The sequence below is a fragment of the Rhipicephalus sanguineus genome, chromosome 10, assembly GCF_013339695.2.
Source record: "Rhipicephalus sanguineus isolate Rsan-2018 chromosome 10, BIME_Rsan_1.4, whole genome shotgun sequence".
NCBI classification, from domain to species: Eukaryota; Metazoa; Arthropoda; class Arachnida; order Ixodida; family Ixodidae; genus Rhipicephalus; species Rhipicephalus sanguineus.
Genome location: NC_051185.1, coordinates 40,364,308 through 40,380,921, shown reverse-complemented (window position 1 = coordinate 40,380,921; position 16,614 = coordinate 40,364,308). Strand labels below are relative to the sequence as shown.

Below are 16,614 nucleotides of genomic sequence, written 5' to 3'. Positions count from 1 at the left end.
GGGCACACCTTATTTCATTTAATAAGCACGCGTAATCTCCTCAAGCGCACGTATAAACTTTATGTAGTCAGAAAAATAAATAAGCTAATCAATTCGTTTATATACGTTGCAAGTTTAGGAGAAAATTTTGTTTAAAGGGACAACAATTCCCAGCTATTTTGACGGGCGCAAAACTGAAACTAAACTAGCCTAATTAAGGTCAATACGACGATAATGCTACTTTCTTTTAACTGTTTCAGCATCGTTGCAACTGCTTAGACGTTCTTTTTATATAACACATGCAATGTCGGGTGTATTTAATTATCGAGAAATGCGTTTGCGTTCGTGTTTCGGAACGATACCATGGCGTCAGCGAAGTGCGCCTCCCAGCAAAATAACAATCAAGGTAACAACAACCGCGTTTTCCATTTGTGTTTACTTTTAGAGTCGTGCGAGTCGTGTTGTTTTGCGTCGCCGTACAGGTTCAAAATTGCCTCCGTTTAGGTGCTAGCTCCATGAGGGGAACAAAATGATCAGTGTCCAACAAGACTGAAAAATTCTAGCGGTTGTGAAGTTCTAGGACGCGCTGAATAATGGGTGAACGCCGAGAGCCAACGGAAACTTCTCCGGGTGAGTTCATTCGAAGTTGTTTTGGCTCGGTAGCGTTGTTGGTAGTATTTCTTCTCCGTCGTATTTAAGTCGTGGGCGCGGGCGTGCGCATTCGCGCTTGAGCGCTTTTAAAGAGCTCCCAACCGCGGCTGTTTAGTTTTCAAGTTCAACACCAGTCAGCCTAGCAAGGAGTCGGGGTACAGGCGGACCTCATTGGGTACTGCCTGTTTGTCGCGAGTTCATGCGATGCGGGAAGTCGTTACTGACTAGCTTAGAGAACTGCGTTACAGTAATCACATTCTCGCCTCCTGCTGCAGTCTATCATTAACCTAGGAACGCTGTTTTTGGCGTATTATATGAATTATAAGACACTGTAAACACTGGCTACTCAACGCTCGTTGTGTACTACATTGCGCATGTAAACGGGCGCAGGCATGTTACATGGGTCGCTAACTGATTTCCCCTTGCTGCTTTCTAGGTACGTTTATGTACCTAATTGAAAACTCAGACTGAATTGAGCCTTGCGTGCATGAAAGCACCGTGCCGTGTGTGTTGGCGCACGCGCGAATAGCGCTGCCCAAATATATCCCACCATAGGCGTGCGCTGGGTTCTCCTTCAGGGGGGGGGGGGGGGCGAAGGTTCGTCGCAGCGCCCCCCCCCTCCCAATTATGTCAATGTATGGCGCTGGCATTGCTCCCCCCCCCCCCCCAGTCGCAGCGCCCCCCTCCCTATTATGTCAATGTGTGGGGCTGGCTTTGCCCCCCCCCCCCTCTTAGGTGAATAGAGGGGGGGGGGGGCTTGCGCGCACGCCTATGTATCCCGCGTCGTAGAACCTTTCCGCGTCAGTCCCGAAGCTCGCGTACGCGCACCCTTTGTTGCCGTTTCGTGAAGCCTGTCGGTGCCTGTGCATCTGTGGGCTCACGAACAAATAAATGTTCTCGGCCTTGCAAACGATGCGCTTGTGACGCTGTCACTTGTAAAGAGGTTCAACACAAGGTTTTGCTGAGCTGTACTCAATCGTGTGGGTTGTTATATTGTCCGACTCTGAAAGGGTTTGCCTGGCATAGTGTCGTACACGTCGTACATTTCTCTGTGATGCTTTCGTATTCAGTATAAATCGCCGGACTGTTAATGGAAATGTCGTCGGATGGGCATCTACTTTCTGCCTGGTTTCTATGAAAATGCGACAGTGAAAAAACAGATGAGCATAGCTCCCCTGGTCATAACGTGCAGCTTGAAAACCAGAATCTTTACACCTATGCACCGGGACGTTTTGAGAACGTAGTTGAGTGCATTATAAACAAAATTTTCCAGTTATCTGTGTGATTCTAGCTTGTGTACTTAGGTATCTGGATACACTGCATCTCTCTACTAACTAGCAGCAATAAACCAGTATTTGCATATGCGTAAAACTGAAACTAGCCTCCAGACTATCATGCTTGCCAAAGCGGCTGCTCTAGTGTTGTTTTAATGTTTGGATCAGTTTGAAGGGGTTAAACAATTCCAGGTAGTCAAAATTATTATGCACTACAGTGTGCCTTATAAAAGGCTGTAGCTTTAGCATGTGAAGCCCCGTTATGCGTTGCATCTAAATCAATGCCCCAACAGCGTTGTGGTATGCCTGCATCTCATAGTAGCAAAAGCTGACCTCAAAGCATGAAAGAGTTGACTGTTGGGCGAGTTGGTGTTTTGACATAGAAACCATCGTAACTAGTGCAACTAGACAGGACACACAGCAAGGAACAGTGTGTCTGTGATCGTCTGTTCCTTGCTGTGTGTCCTGTCTAGTTGCGCTACTTACGATGGTTTCTATGTCAGAGCATGAAGTTGGCACTCTTTTTGACATGTGCGTGCGCTGGAAACGACTGTGGTGCGTGAAAGTTGCAACTGTTTTAACTTTAAGCCCCATGATTGTTGTTTGACTTCGGTCACAGTTTTGTGTCTTGTGGGTATGCGGCTCTTTGAGGGCTACAAACGACAAACTTATTTTAGGTGTTGTAGTTTTAAAGGGACACTAAAGTGGAACATGAATCAATTTAGATTGATCAATTTTACTCTGAAATCTCTAATGTAGTTAATTTCACCATCATAGCTTTAATAATAAAGGAGAAACCCGCAATTTTCTTTTTCGAGTTTTCTCACTTTTGGCGCGTCTTCTCGTGGCAAGTGTGGCGTTCTTGGTTTCGGGACAGAGTAATTATACTAATACGAGATTAATCGGTTTTCTGTTTAGTGCCTGCGATACTTCAGTGCAGCAGGCAAGGCTTAACACTTTATGTTCTTTTAAGTAATTTTATATCGCCCAACACCACTTTCTGTCCCTTTAAGAGCCTGCGATACTTAGGTGGTGCAGGCAGGTCATAGTTTTTTAATTTAACTTTCATTTATTTTTGCCCAACTCCACTGTAATGTAATGTCCCTTTAAGAGGCGTTGCTCACTTTTCTTGCTTTCCTGCAGCTCTGGAAAACACCGGCACGGACGAAGAGCCGCCCGCTCCGAGGCTCGAGTGTGCCATTTGCCTGCAGAAGTGCATTCACCCTGCCCGGCTGCCCTGCGGCCACATATTCTGCTTCCTATGCGTGAAGGGCATAGCCAACCAGAGCAAGAGGTGTGCCATGTGCCGACAGGTGAGCCGAGTGGAAACCCACCTTTGAGCTGCGTTAGGGCATTTCAGTAGCACTGGTTTACTGTATGGCCTGTACCGTACCATTGTAGCTATTTTACGTACCGTACATAGCTATTTCAGTGTGCAATACCATTATTAGCTACTCTCATCATGTTACCATCGGCATTGAGCAACTCGTGCAGCTGAAATCTTGACAGGTCGTGGTAAGCTGCTAAAACAGAGCAGTAATGCCTTATCGTAAACAGTATGGTATTACCTGCATTGCTAGACAGCCTTAATAAAGAAATGTATACAACAAATTCATTGGTGATGATCTAAACAAAAATAATAAAATATCTTATAATAGGCTTCTCGTGTCCCGTAACAATGGCTCAGATATGTCCCTGGTAATTGTATGTCACATGATTTCTCTTGTATACTTCCCAATCCTGGAATTCTCGCTTTTAGGTGCAGATAGTTAGTGTTTCAGTGACATAAATCGACAGAACTCGACATCATGGCGGCTGCGTGAACCATCAGAGCATTCGTAGTGACAAACCTGTACATTATTTTGCACAGCTGCTTATGCTTGACGATGGTATGATTAGGTTTGTGACGTGTACTTGAGTCTCTTGGTAGCATTTCTATGAAAGCACGTGCTGAAGGTCTCCAGGTGTCGTCGTCACTTGCAGTCATTAACGTTATGCTGTTTTCATCTGAGGAATGACGTCTTCACAATGGCTATTGGTGATCAGTACAGGGATAGGAGCCATGTTTTGTTCCGTAGCTTTAAAATTTAAGTGAATGAACATTTAAGCTGTCTGCTTCCTATGATAGTTCATAAAACGATTCCTTGCAAAGCATGCGAAGACTATGCTATGGTCAATTTAGCCTCTAAAATCAATGTTTTACTCTTCTTAAACTGATAACTTGGGGCTCATACGCTCCGGCTACTTGCAGTGCTTGTGCAACCAAGTTAGTCGTAAGTCCTGTTGCAATTGGTCACATTGGTTGAAAGGACTGCCACTTTTTCACAAGAAAATTGCTCCACGTGGGTCGGCTGTCATAAGAAAAGTACAGCTTCTGTCCAGTGTTGAAAAAGGCACTCATCTTGCTCCAAAAAAAAAATGTCAAGTTGGATGAATAAGTTTTCGTCACAGTGTAAGTGTCTCACTTCTTTATGTGGGGACACTCGTGAGACACTATTGACCAGACAAAGTAACAACACCGCACACCCGTCGGTATGGTGACAGAAGTGGATATCTATTGGCGGGACAGCACAACATCAAGACAAAAGTGCGTTGCCCAGCAACCGGTGCTTCGCGGCAAATCAGTCAGCTTGGCTATGGAATGCCAGCTGCCGACCACGTCGGCACGTCCGTTGCTATAGCAACAGAACATGAAACATTTTCTGTCTTGAATAATGATAATTGTTGGGGTTTAACGTCCCGAAACCACGATATGATTAGAGTGTACTAAAATGGGGGAGTGGGTCCACTGGGGCCGGCGGCAAGCGGCGCGGGTGAAGCAAAAACGGCGGAAAATTTGGTGGCGCTGCAGTCGCCTTCTCCTGAAGCTGACGTCAGCTCCGGCGGGAGCGGCGGTTCGGGCCGCACGACGCGCTGGCGGGGACGCTGAGCGCTTGATGTTGTCGTCTGCTCGACGCGCCGTCGTCTGTTCGATGCACCGTCGTTCGTGCGCTGTTTTCACTATTTGTCTTCTGGTTCTTTTTTTTTACACATTGTTAGAGACAAAAACAAGTGAAATGAAATAAAATGTATGTTTTTTCCGTGAACGCGTAGGTTTGTAGTTCCCTTTCAGCAAAGCCGTCTGGACAAAGAATACGCGGCAGACGGCACGTTTGCCTGCGCACATATGTGTCTGCTGGTTGCTTTGCGGAGTGTTCCAAGTTGCTTCAAAAGATGAGAGGATGAGCACGTCTAGGCGTAGAAATTACTGTTGTGTCGTGGGCTGCCGAACCGGATACAGCAGAGTTAAAAACCGGCCCAAGCTCTCACTCTTTGGAGTACCTCGAGACGAAGAAAGACGCCGGCTATGGGACCAGAATCTCAACCGCGCTGATCGGCCCTTGCAAGTCACCGATGCCATTTGCGAGCTGCACTTCGAGCAAAAGTACATACTGAGGCATTATGTACATATTATCGAAGGCCGAGAAGTACATATAGAGCGTGGAAAACCGGAGCTTCGCAGTGATGCTGTACCCACAATTTTACCTCATCTCCTGGAGTGTCCTGACGAGCAGCCCACACCGGAGCAGTCAACGAAGAAGAGAGCGGCTTCACCACCAGCCTGTGAAGACAAGCCGTCAAAAAGAACTGTGCTGCTGTCAGTTGAACCGCAACTGAGATTTGAGGATTGCGAAAGTGCGAGGCAAAGCGACAACGCATTTGAACTTGGAGACGTTGTCCGGCCAAACGACCACTGGGCAATGCACAACTTTTGTCATTACGACGGAATCGCTTATGTTTCGGCCTCCCTAAGTGGTGAACTTGTAAGCATCGAAAAGACCGTGCTCATGAATTACGGTACCGATCGCAGTGAAGTGATTTGTCGGACATATGTTCGGAAGACACTGGTCTCCGAAAAGGTCGCCTATAACCTTGAAGATGCCAAACAAGTCCTCGACTGCGCAGAATCTCTTCACCCTTGCAGAGGGGCAGGTAGAGCGAGAGACTTCACCTATGACGTTCTTACGAAGAAACTGGAGCAGCAAATCTCTCATTCCGACGGCCTTGTCTTCAGTGTCACGTGCAAAGGAGCGGTTAAACGACAAGGTGAGTGCGCGCAAACGTTTATTGAGACGTCACTTATATATTGTACAATTAATCAATGAGTAACCTGTTTAACGCTAGAAAATTTATGTGACCCCTAATTTTTCCAGTACGCATTAACATATACTAAAGAATAGTTTGCCTATACAGAAAGTGAAAGTGCATGAATTGCGTTTCAAGCATGCGTGGTAGAAAACTGCAAGCTCTTCATTCTTTTTTTTTCTCGTATACTTCCAGGTTATTCATGCATTTCATGCAAGTACGTGAGGAAGGTAATACTCACAAGAAAAAGCTACCTGAAACGAAAGGAACGAAGAAACCCAGTCTCCGCCAAACTGCGGGTCCTGAGCCAGAGGAACAAGCGAATGGCGGCAAGGCTGTTGGACATTGCTGGTCGTCTCGAAGAGATGAGGGCAAAGAATGCGAATGTCGCGGATGAAACACTAGAGGAAAAAATATCGTCACTACCGCGAAAGCAGCAGGCAAGTGTTCGCGCTTGCTTTCAAGCTGCCAAACAAACCAGCAAGAAGGGCATGCGCTACAATCAGGAGTGGATCCTCGAGTGTTTACTCATGAAACTAAAAAGTCCCAGGCTATATCAGCACATCAGAAAGAACGAAATTCTCGTGATGCCCAGCAACACTACTTTGAAAAGATACTTGAGGTCATACCAGTCGGCATTCGGCTTTAATGCAGCAGTAATGAACACTCTAAAGAAAAAAACCGCGAGCATGTCAGACCTCGAAAGACATGGCGGATTATGGTGGACGAAATGAAATTGTCAGAACACTTCAGTGTGACGGCGTCTGGCCAGATTCAAGGCTTCGTGGACCTTGGAGAATTTACGAAGCCCGAGGACAAGTACCAGCAATGTGATCACGGCATGGTCATCATGTTTGTGCCTTTCGCAGGGAAATGGAGCCAAATTGTTGGCGTTTTTGCGACAAAAGGAAATGTGAGAGGAGACATTTATTGAAAATTCTCATGGAAGCTACCATCCTCGTGGAACAGGCGGGCTTGTTCGTCGACCACATCACTTGTGACGGAGCCCCCTGGAACCGAAAGATGTGGAAGCTAGCGGGAGTGTTGGCGTCATCGAAGGAAATAAACGGCGCCATACAGCATCCTGTCGACGAGATGCGGAAATTGCACTTTATCTCCGATTTCCCCCATCTGCTAAAATGCCTCAGGAATGGTCTTCTCCAGAAAGGCTTTGCAACACCAGAGGGATTGGTACGTATAGATCCATGGTTGACATTTTACAAAGATTGTGTTTCTCGCATACATTGCATTACCTCCACTTATATTTCTAGGTGTCCGTGCATCCAGTTCGGGAGGCGTACCTACGGGACAGAAGTGTTCGGACACTGAAAGTTATGCCCAATTTGACCGAGACGCATCTGGAACCAAACTCCTTTGAGAAGATGAGAACCACTTTCGCCTTCCAACTATTCGGTCCATATGTCCTACGGGGCCTGGCCTTCTACAAGGAGGACATCGAGAGAAGGTGTGGCAGCATCGAGGCAACTCAGCGGTTCTTCTCGTGAGTCGCGGTTGCGTTCCAAATGAATTAAGTATAATCATAAACATCTCAAACGCATGATGAGCGCCTTTCTGACATACGTTCCTTTCGTTTATTTTGCAGGAAGATCCAGCGACTGATCACCGTGATGACTTCGAGGTTTCGTGCCGAAGCACTGAGACCAGCTTCCACAGATGCGGCATTTCTGTCCGATTTTCTGGACTTCCTGAATGACTGGGAATCATTCAGTGACAACAAGCGGCACTTTCTCAGCGAGTCCACTGCCATAGGTTTTAGGGTCACTATAGCAAATACCCTTTCATTGCTGAAGTACCTGACAGAAAGGGTTGGTTTCAAATATCTCATGACATCTCGACTTAGCACTGATCCCGTGGAACACTTCTTCGGCATCGTTCGCCAGTCAAGTGGCTGCAACGCGCACCCCTCTCCGGATGAGTTTCTAATAACCGTCAACTGCTTGTCCTTTTATAACTTGGCGCACAGTGTGGACAGTGCAAACGCAAACCCTGACATGATAAACGCCCTTGTCACCGTGCATGACAGACAGGGTCTAAAGGTCACGCACAAAAAAATTGATGATCTTATATCACAGGGGAAACTAGACGATGTCGAAAGCACGATTGCCACAATGCCAGAAAAGCTTGCTGACCACATCGATGTGACTTTGGAGAAGAGTGACTCGAGACTCATTTACTACACAGCAGGGTACGTGGCTAGGAAGTGTGTATTGAAGTTGGCATGCGTACAATGCAAAGAAGTGCTTCTGTTTGAGAAAGCTGTCGCGGTTGCTGAACAGCTCCCTTCGCAATTCACGGAGCAATGCGACTGGGGTGGACTTCTGTATCCCTCCCGACAGCTGTACGATTTCATTGCCGCACTTGAAAACTTGTTTACTGAATATTTCAGTGTTTCGATGTTGCACACAGAGAGCATCTCTGACATTCTTTCATTGGTGAAAAGTAATTTTCTGAACTCGAAAGCTGTCGGCTGTCCAGATCACAAAGATGCAGTGAGCACGAAGCTCGTTTCGTTCTACGTGCTCACTCGCCTTCACTTCTTAGTGAAGGGAATGAACAGGGAAAACGCTTCGAAGAGCAAAACACTTAAAGCTCAGCAGGACAACATAGAGCCTGACGTTCCTCGAGCAACGGTGTCGATGATATTTTCGATGTTTTTTATATTGCTGCGAAGAGCTCGCGCAGTCAATCTAAAATAAAATATTTTACGTATTTCACTTCTCTTATTGGTGTCTCTCAGACTCTTACCATATATCCATAGGTGAGAACACGTTCATGTTTCGAACAAATGTTTGCATGGACACGTACCGCAGACACGAAAATAAAAGGTAAAATATAACATATTTCATTAATACCTACAACGTATACCAGCACTAGATGCCGAACGAAAACCTATCACAAAGCCACTGCGACGGACGCGCGTCCGCCGCTATAAGTCATTTCTTACGAATAGCACAGTTGCCGGCCGATGTGACTAAACTTAATTTGCCTACACCCTCACGCACGTATTGATACCAAGCGCAACAGGACTGGTTTAGTTTTTCAATAATATCACGCGTCCCTTACGAACAGCTGCAAATTTGCAGAAGAGTTCGCATATTAGCTTTATTGCTCATGATAACAGCTGGTAACTTTAGTCTTGCCTCATATTTAATTTGCTGCAGTGAGTCTAAATTTGCGCCAAATGTAAACTTAATTATCATATATCACAGTTATCTTAACATTCTTAAAAGCGTCGCAGTTAATGCTCATATTACACTTTCGATGCGTGCGTTTTCGCAAAAGCCAAATTCAACTAACGCTCTTGAATGTAAGCAATTACCGCGGAAGTCACGGCACTTGCGTGCTTGACTACCTATACGAGCAGGGCGTTTTGCGATAAAAACATTTCGATTTCGTTGAGCTGGCGCGGAAACGCGGTGCGACGCCGTTCACGGCCACGTACGCACGAACGCAGCAACAACGCTGCGAGATTGCGCCCGACGCGCGAGCAGCACGCGAACCGCGCGAACTACCAGACTGCCGCCCGCCGCGAACCGCACGGCAAAGCGGGCTTGTAACCATGGCAACCACGGCCAGGTCTTCAGGTGAAGGCGACGGTGGCGCCACCTGGATTTTCCGAAAAAAACGCCTCAGCGTGGAGCCTTGAGTGGACCCACTCCCCCATTCTAGTACACTCTAATATGATTATGAGAGGCGCCGATTATTGTCTTGAAGTTGGGTCATCCTGCCGATAGGTATCCGCTGCCATCACCGAACATACGGGCACGTGTCGTTGTTACTTTATCTGGCTGAACGTGCCTCGCAAGAAACTGGGTAGGTTCCCCACCTAAAGAGTGTATGTCTTGTGCTGTGGTTTTCATATCAGATACTACAAGCCCTGCAAGACTAATTTTGGGGCAAAGAGTTTTTATAAAATGCATCAAGTTTCATTTCTCTCTCTCTCTCTCTTTTCTTTTCGTAGGAAATTCCTGCTGACTTTACGGAGAAGCCGGAGCTGATTCCAGATTCGGAGTCGGAGCCAGACTCCCCCACTGAGGAGAGCTACAGGTGGTTTTACGAGGGCCGCAATGGCTGGTGGCAGTATGACGAGAGGACCAGTGCAGAGCTAGAGGCAGCGGCCGCCAAGCAACTCCCCAGGTAAAATGCTCACAGAGTGCAGAATTTTTCTGTAGTGTTGACTTTTGTAATTGCCTGTACTGTGTAAATGTTAGAACATGAGTAGAATGCTGGGCTAGTTCTCAATGTACGGTACGACAATACGCAGACAAGGAAACGCAGGAACAACACAAGTGCATTCTTCTAATGAATGTTGGTTTAAAAATGTGGAAATTGCACAACCACCTCATTTTCAGTGAGTGTTTAGTTGAAAGACAGCAGTATGTATGTGCATATGTGTGTGTGTGTGCGTGTGTGTGCTAGAACGGTCGCTGTCAGCTTGCTCAATCATGACTAGAGTGACAGAGTTGGTCATGTTAACCAGCTGGTCAAGTTAAAAAGGCAGCAAAAAAATGCTTAAAGGGGCTCATAAACCACCTCAAGGTTGAAAATTTGTCAAATAACGGAAGTACCATAAAATCCCGAGCAAGCGCTCCCACCCTGCACCCCCTCCCTTTTTCGGGAAATTTGAAATATGTGCCAATGACCGGGAAAGCGCCCCCCTCTCCCCTCGCGCCGTTTTCACCGTTTCATTCACTCTTTTTATTTACCCAATGAGGTGAATAAAAACAGTGAATGCATGCGTGTTCAATAAAGCACTTCATTAGAAGCATGGATGTGCCTTCTTTATTCTGAGCGGCTCCTCCGCCGCCATCTTGAATTTTGATCCATGACCGAGCAAGGGCCCCCCCCTTTCCAAATCTTGTCGTGTTATCTTTCACCGTGGGGGGGGGGGGGGGGGGGGGGGGACAATTGCTCGGGATTTTACGGTAGCATACAAGTCTACAGCAAACATTGAACTGCAAGAATGATATAAAAATGACCCAATGACAGCAAGAATTACAAGCATTTGATGATTGACAATGCAGCCACTGCTCATTTGTCACTTGCCTTTGCTACTTTCACCCAGGCCAGTCACTCCTTGCTGTGTACTTCTCTAAAAGTAATGTGGAAAGTGAATTGCTACCAGCATCATGTTCGTGCTTATTTCGAGCGAAGCTTGTATTGGCTCACAAGTGCTATTGGCACTGTGGGTGTGACTGAAAAGAAAACCTGACACCCGCGAACACAAAGAGATGGGGCCCTCTAAGGTGTGCCAGTCACATGCGTGTTTGTATGGGCCCGTTTTTAATAATTTATGCTCTCTCAATCGTGGACTTGCCGTCGATCAGGCGTTTCTGATACAGTAATCTGATCTTTTATCGAAGTGACTTGTCATTTTCATTGTTGCCTGGATACGAACACATGGCTGTCCTGGTCGCCTGCATCATTGAAGTGCTGCTCTACTAAGCATGTGGATGACGGCCCAATTCCCAGCATGGAGGAAGGGAACAGTTAGGAGGGAGCATTGTGCAGTACGAAGGAAAGAAAGAAAGAAAGAAAAGTAGTGCGTCAGGCACACACACACCAAGCTTCACTCGCCCCTATTTTCCCTATGGGGCAAGGGCTCATGAATTTTTTCTTGCGTTAAAACACCGTGCACTTCAGTTTATGACTTGGTCTGCACTTTTGGGTGGTCCCCTGCTGTTACTGCTCTGCTGCCCCGTATGATGCATCAGGCATGCGGTACTGATCCACTATCGATTGGTGCCGTAAGACTTCGCCTTGCGCAAGAGGTTTCTGAAGTATGTAGCAGTTCCGCCGGCTTGCCACTTCTGGCATGACCGACACCGATTGAAGGCCGCACATCGCCATCACTGATGGCACAGACATTGGCCACAGTTTCTGTGACAAAGTAACTAATTTATGCATAGCAGTGCCCACTGTCAAACGTGACAAAGATACCAACACACTGGCACTTGGCGACGGCGAGACTCACCAGGGCACCACGGCGTACTCACAACAACCACACCTCTGTACCGGATTTGCCATGTCGTTAGGCAGGGAGAGCTTGCCGCTAACTAGTAAAACTGCTGTTGGCCTGGAACAATGTGCGCCGTGTTGCTGTGCAGCTGTTGTGTCATGCATTTCTCCCTAATCATTGTGGCAAACACGAACTCATTCAAGAATGAATGTACTTGGAAACGCGAGCAATCTAGTGTTGTGCATCGCAAACTGAAACAAGCAACATTTGTGCGCACAAGCAAGCAATATAACGAGGAAGAGTTTGCGTGCGACCAGTGCCCGAAGACAGCGCTGGCAGGCTAAGCTGAAGTCTACGATTCTGATTCTGCCAATCAACAGCAACGACACCCTAGTGATGTCACCAAGTGTACCAGTCAAGAAGATGATACTGCTAACCCGAAAGTCGTGGGTTCAGTCCCAGCTGCAGCAGTCACATTTTGATGGAGGTGGAATGCTAGAGGCCCGTGTGTTTTGTGCATTTAAAGAACACCGGATGGTCGATATTTCTGGAGCACTCCACTACGATGTGCCTCATAATCATATCGCCGTTTCGACACGTAAAACCCCAGTTATTATCAAATTGTCGACAAGACGATGAGTAATATGGACAACAGAAAGGTTCAGAGAGGAGCATGAGATTGTTTTTGATGTGACGCTCCTGCAGAGCATAGTGCTGCCTCACTTGGCATACGAGATTGTGACAGCATTCTGAACTTAAGTGCTTGTTCACTTGAAATTTGTAAAAAAATGTCAGGGGTGGTGGTTTAAAGCCCCACGCTGCTGCTGCTGGTTCACTTGCCAGTATTTACTGCTATTTAACATGCCATCAACTATTAAGCGTCAGAAGGTGTGAGGATGCTTGTCATCGAGCTGGTCATGAACAATGATTGTTTCCAGCACCTGCTGCGATGACCCCTGATGGATGACCACGTCCAGGTCTTGGAACGAGTACCATACTTCCTGAAATCTCTCATGTGGCATCAGCGTCATTGCACACGATGATGCAGAATTTATGCCAGGATGCTGGCAATTCGTACCTCCTATGTAGTATTTGAAAACAGCTTTCCGGGGCATTGTAGGGAAAGCTGTGGAGCCAGAGAGTGAAAAACAACACTCTTTAAAAAAACTGTCACATGGTCTCTTATGTATTCGCCTCAAATGACACAAAGGTGAAAGCCATCTGCTTCTTCTTTTCGCTCTTCTTTCTCTTTGAAGTCGATTGTAGTGATTGTATCGTCACTTTTCACTTTTGAACAAAATTCAGCACTTGGTTGTTGCTGTTTTCGACTGTTTGCCGTAGTGGCCTAATCTGCTCGATGGTGGGATTCCTGCCTGTCACAGCTACGTTTCAGCATGAGTGCAATGCAAGAACGTTTGTGTACCACCCATTGCATGGATATTAAAGAATTGCTGATGGATGAAATTAGATCAGAGCCCCCCCCCCTTTCCCCCCACAGCAATTTTTAACGTTTATATATTTATTTGTTTATTTCCGCATAGAGCAGCGCAGTAAGCACCATGGCAGAAGAGAGTTACAGAAATAAATTTACACAGAAGAAGTAGTAATTATGCACAGCGTTAATAAAGTTCCCAACCACACACTCTGTACAGACTGTGGAAAGGTCGGGGCTTGAATAGACAGAACACAGGCAATAATAGCAGATAGTCCGGACAGACAGGAGAGGACAGTTAAAAGAATCAGCACCCAAGCACTCCGTACAGATGTCTAACCAGCGAAGCTGAAATGCGTGGCCCTAGTGTTTATCACTTGGTTAATCCCAATGATTCATTAAGGTCTCTCTCAGTTATTGGTTATGTCTGTCCACAAATCTTAATTGGTGTTTGCTGCCTGTGGGTTCACTTCTTAATTTTTAGTGGACCAGTGGTCAGTAGTGGGGCTTACCAAGTTTCTGTGGCACGCACACAGGAGTTTATTGCACACGTAGGATGGACGAATTTGGGTTCGTATACAGCTTTGCTGTACAAAAAGTTTCATATTCTTCTTTAGGACATTAAACCATATTGATCAATCAACAAGTTAAGACTTGTGTCGTAAGCTGTTGCAGTTCGACATCTCTCCCTGCAGAGTTGTGTTGCCTTTTTTCTCTTATTCGAAATGCGCGGTGTATCTTCACAGGTGTGAAGTACTGATCGCTGGCTTCCTCTACATCGTCGACTTCGAACACATGGTGCAAGTGCGCCGCAATGATTTCTCTCGGCGACGGCGAGTGAAGCGCGATCTAGCCAGCGTTCCCAAAAAAGGAATAGCGGGAATCAGACTTGAGGAACCGGCGCACGACACGACTGGCGGAGTCCCGCCTTGCCGGCCGGGAGAGTGCAACGCCGCGGAACGTTCGTCGCACGGGGAGACGGGCAGTGGGGAGGAAGGTGCCGGCAGTGTCGAGACTACGCCGTTAAATTCTGCGGTTGAGGAGGACACCGCCGTGCTGCTCGACTCTTCCAACGGAGGCGGCGATAGTGTCCTGTCGCTCTCCGAGGAGGATGCTTCTACAGATGCCTTTCTCGAAGGGACTTCGATCGGTTCACTACGATTGGACGACGACGATGAAGACGGTGACGAAAGGGGAAGCGGTGATGCCACATCGCCGGCGCTGTGCCACGTCGGCCGGTTTGGTCGCAGAAGGTACTACGAGGATAACCTGTGATTCCTGTGTTTGTTGTGAAACCAAAAATATGAACTGACTGAACCCTCATTCTCTATGCATGAACTTACATACACCTTGCATTTAAGCTGTCGTAAGTGGCCCGCAGTGATATGTGACGACTTCTGATGTGATCGCAGTGCTCGTAAGCGGCAACCGTAGAAAATTTTTAGTTACCGTATTTATTCGAATATAGACTATGTTACGGATGGGTTTCGGTGCCGCCATGTTGGGCTGTAGCGTTGCTATTTTGTATTTTAAATTCATGACCTTATTAATACATGTCGCGATGTACAAATATGAACAAACATTAATTTAACAGCCCTGGGTGGTGGTGCCCCTGTGTCTTACGTAAATAGGTCTATATGTCGACCTTTTCTTTCTCGGAAATTTCACCCATAATTAGCTATCAATCTTTCTTCGTGACCAAAGAAACTCAACTTATAGTATTCGTGGTCAAAGCTAGCAAAAGTACCAAGCTAATAGAGTTCCACTGTTGCGCCCACCGTTCTTTTAGCAGCGTCAGTTACACTGGTGCTCTGCATGCATACATTTGCAGTAAATTGCCTCGCCATACAAAGAAAAAAGGAAGAATAAAATAAAGAACTCTAATATAAACTGTCGGAGGTCACCGCGAATGCTGCCTACTACAGTTCTGACTCACTCAGCCAAGATCTTTTGTCGACGGATAAAAACCCTGGAACTGAGAATGACAGCATCCAAGAAACCATGATCTTTGTATGCGATTCCGTTGTCACTAACAGTTGAGAAGATACGGATCTCCAAGGCCATGCGTTTTCTGGCGAAAAATTGACACTTAATGGGTTCTGTGCATGCTTATTCTAAATAAGCCATGCTTATTTCAACTAAAGGTATGTTGTGTTTCAATTTATCAATTTCTGAAAAGGTATGGGCTGACTTATATTCGAATAACATTTTTTAAAAATTTCTCGTCGACCACAGCATGTAGGGGCCGACTTACATTCGTACTCGACCTATTTTCGAGTAAATACGGTAGATATTACTACTCTTAGCTGTGACAAGAGCTGAAGTGTTTCGTGGGCCGCAAGCCCCGTAGTGCGTAGGTACCAAAGCAGGAAGCTCTTGCGCGAATTATTGTTCGAATTCTCGGTGTTGGTGCTTCCATGGCTTCAAAGGCCAAGTGTGTCACGTTTCTTTGTATATACGTACAACTAGGCAGTTTAATTGCCTCTGTGCCTAGTAGGTTTCACTTTACCACAAGTGTTCTCGTTTGTCGTTGCACAAGTGTTGCTGGTCACACAATTTGTGCGCTATTTGCATTGATTAAACTGAAGAATTTTGAAAACATTTTTGCTATTTATTATTTTTTGGTTACTCCATGTGGCTTTTGGCTGCCTTGCTGCAAACATCGTGTGAATGCATTATAATGTTCATACTGCAGTTTGCTGTGACGGGAATCCATGTGATGCAATAATGTCTTGTTTCTTCTTTATAAACTTAGCCATGATTTCATGTCAACATTTTTATCCTGTGCAATATATGTTGCATTTAAAGTGCATTAATCATGTAGTCCAGGCTTGGCTGTCAGTTCTGCGCACTTTGCAAATTAAAACGAAATGTTGCACTGCCTTAGGTTCCTTCTAACGCATCTCGTCATTTTGCTGCTTTTGTCCCATAACATTGACTTCGTACGCGCGCATCCCCACCTTCTTGAATCCCCCAAATCATACGTACCAGCAAGATTTCTTCGCAACATCCAAAGCTACCACTTATGATGGTATCAGCACACGCACAACAACAAACGATGATGCAAGAAGGTAAAGCAGTGCATTAGCCGAATAAGTTGGTGCATTAGCCGAATAGGTGGCGGTATCGTTAATTATTTTACAGATGAACGTTCAACTGAGGCTTCAAGGCAC

The 16,614-nt window shown here is 46.2% G+C and overlaps 1 protein-coding gene across 1 annotated transcript; it reads left to right on the top strand.

The window, feature by feature from the left end:
- Nucleotides 1–393: 393 nt before the first annotated feature.
- Nucleotides 394–16,334, top strand: LOC119371732 (E3 ubiquitin-protein ligase RNF146). The gene is made up of 4 exons (XM_037642185.2): nucleotides 394–609; nucleotides 3,048–3,217; nucleotides 10,012–10,187; nucleotides 14,188–16,334. Exons 1-4 carry the CDS (start codon nucleotides 573–575, stop codon nucleotides 14,714–14,716), a joined length of 912 nt encoding a protein of 303 aa, XP_037498113.1. The 5' UTR covers nucleotides 394–572; the 3' UTR covers nucleotides 14,717–16,334.
- Nucleotides 16,335–16,614: the final 280 nt, after the last annotated feature.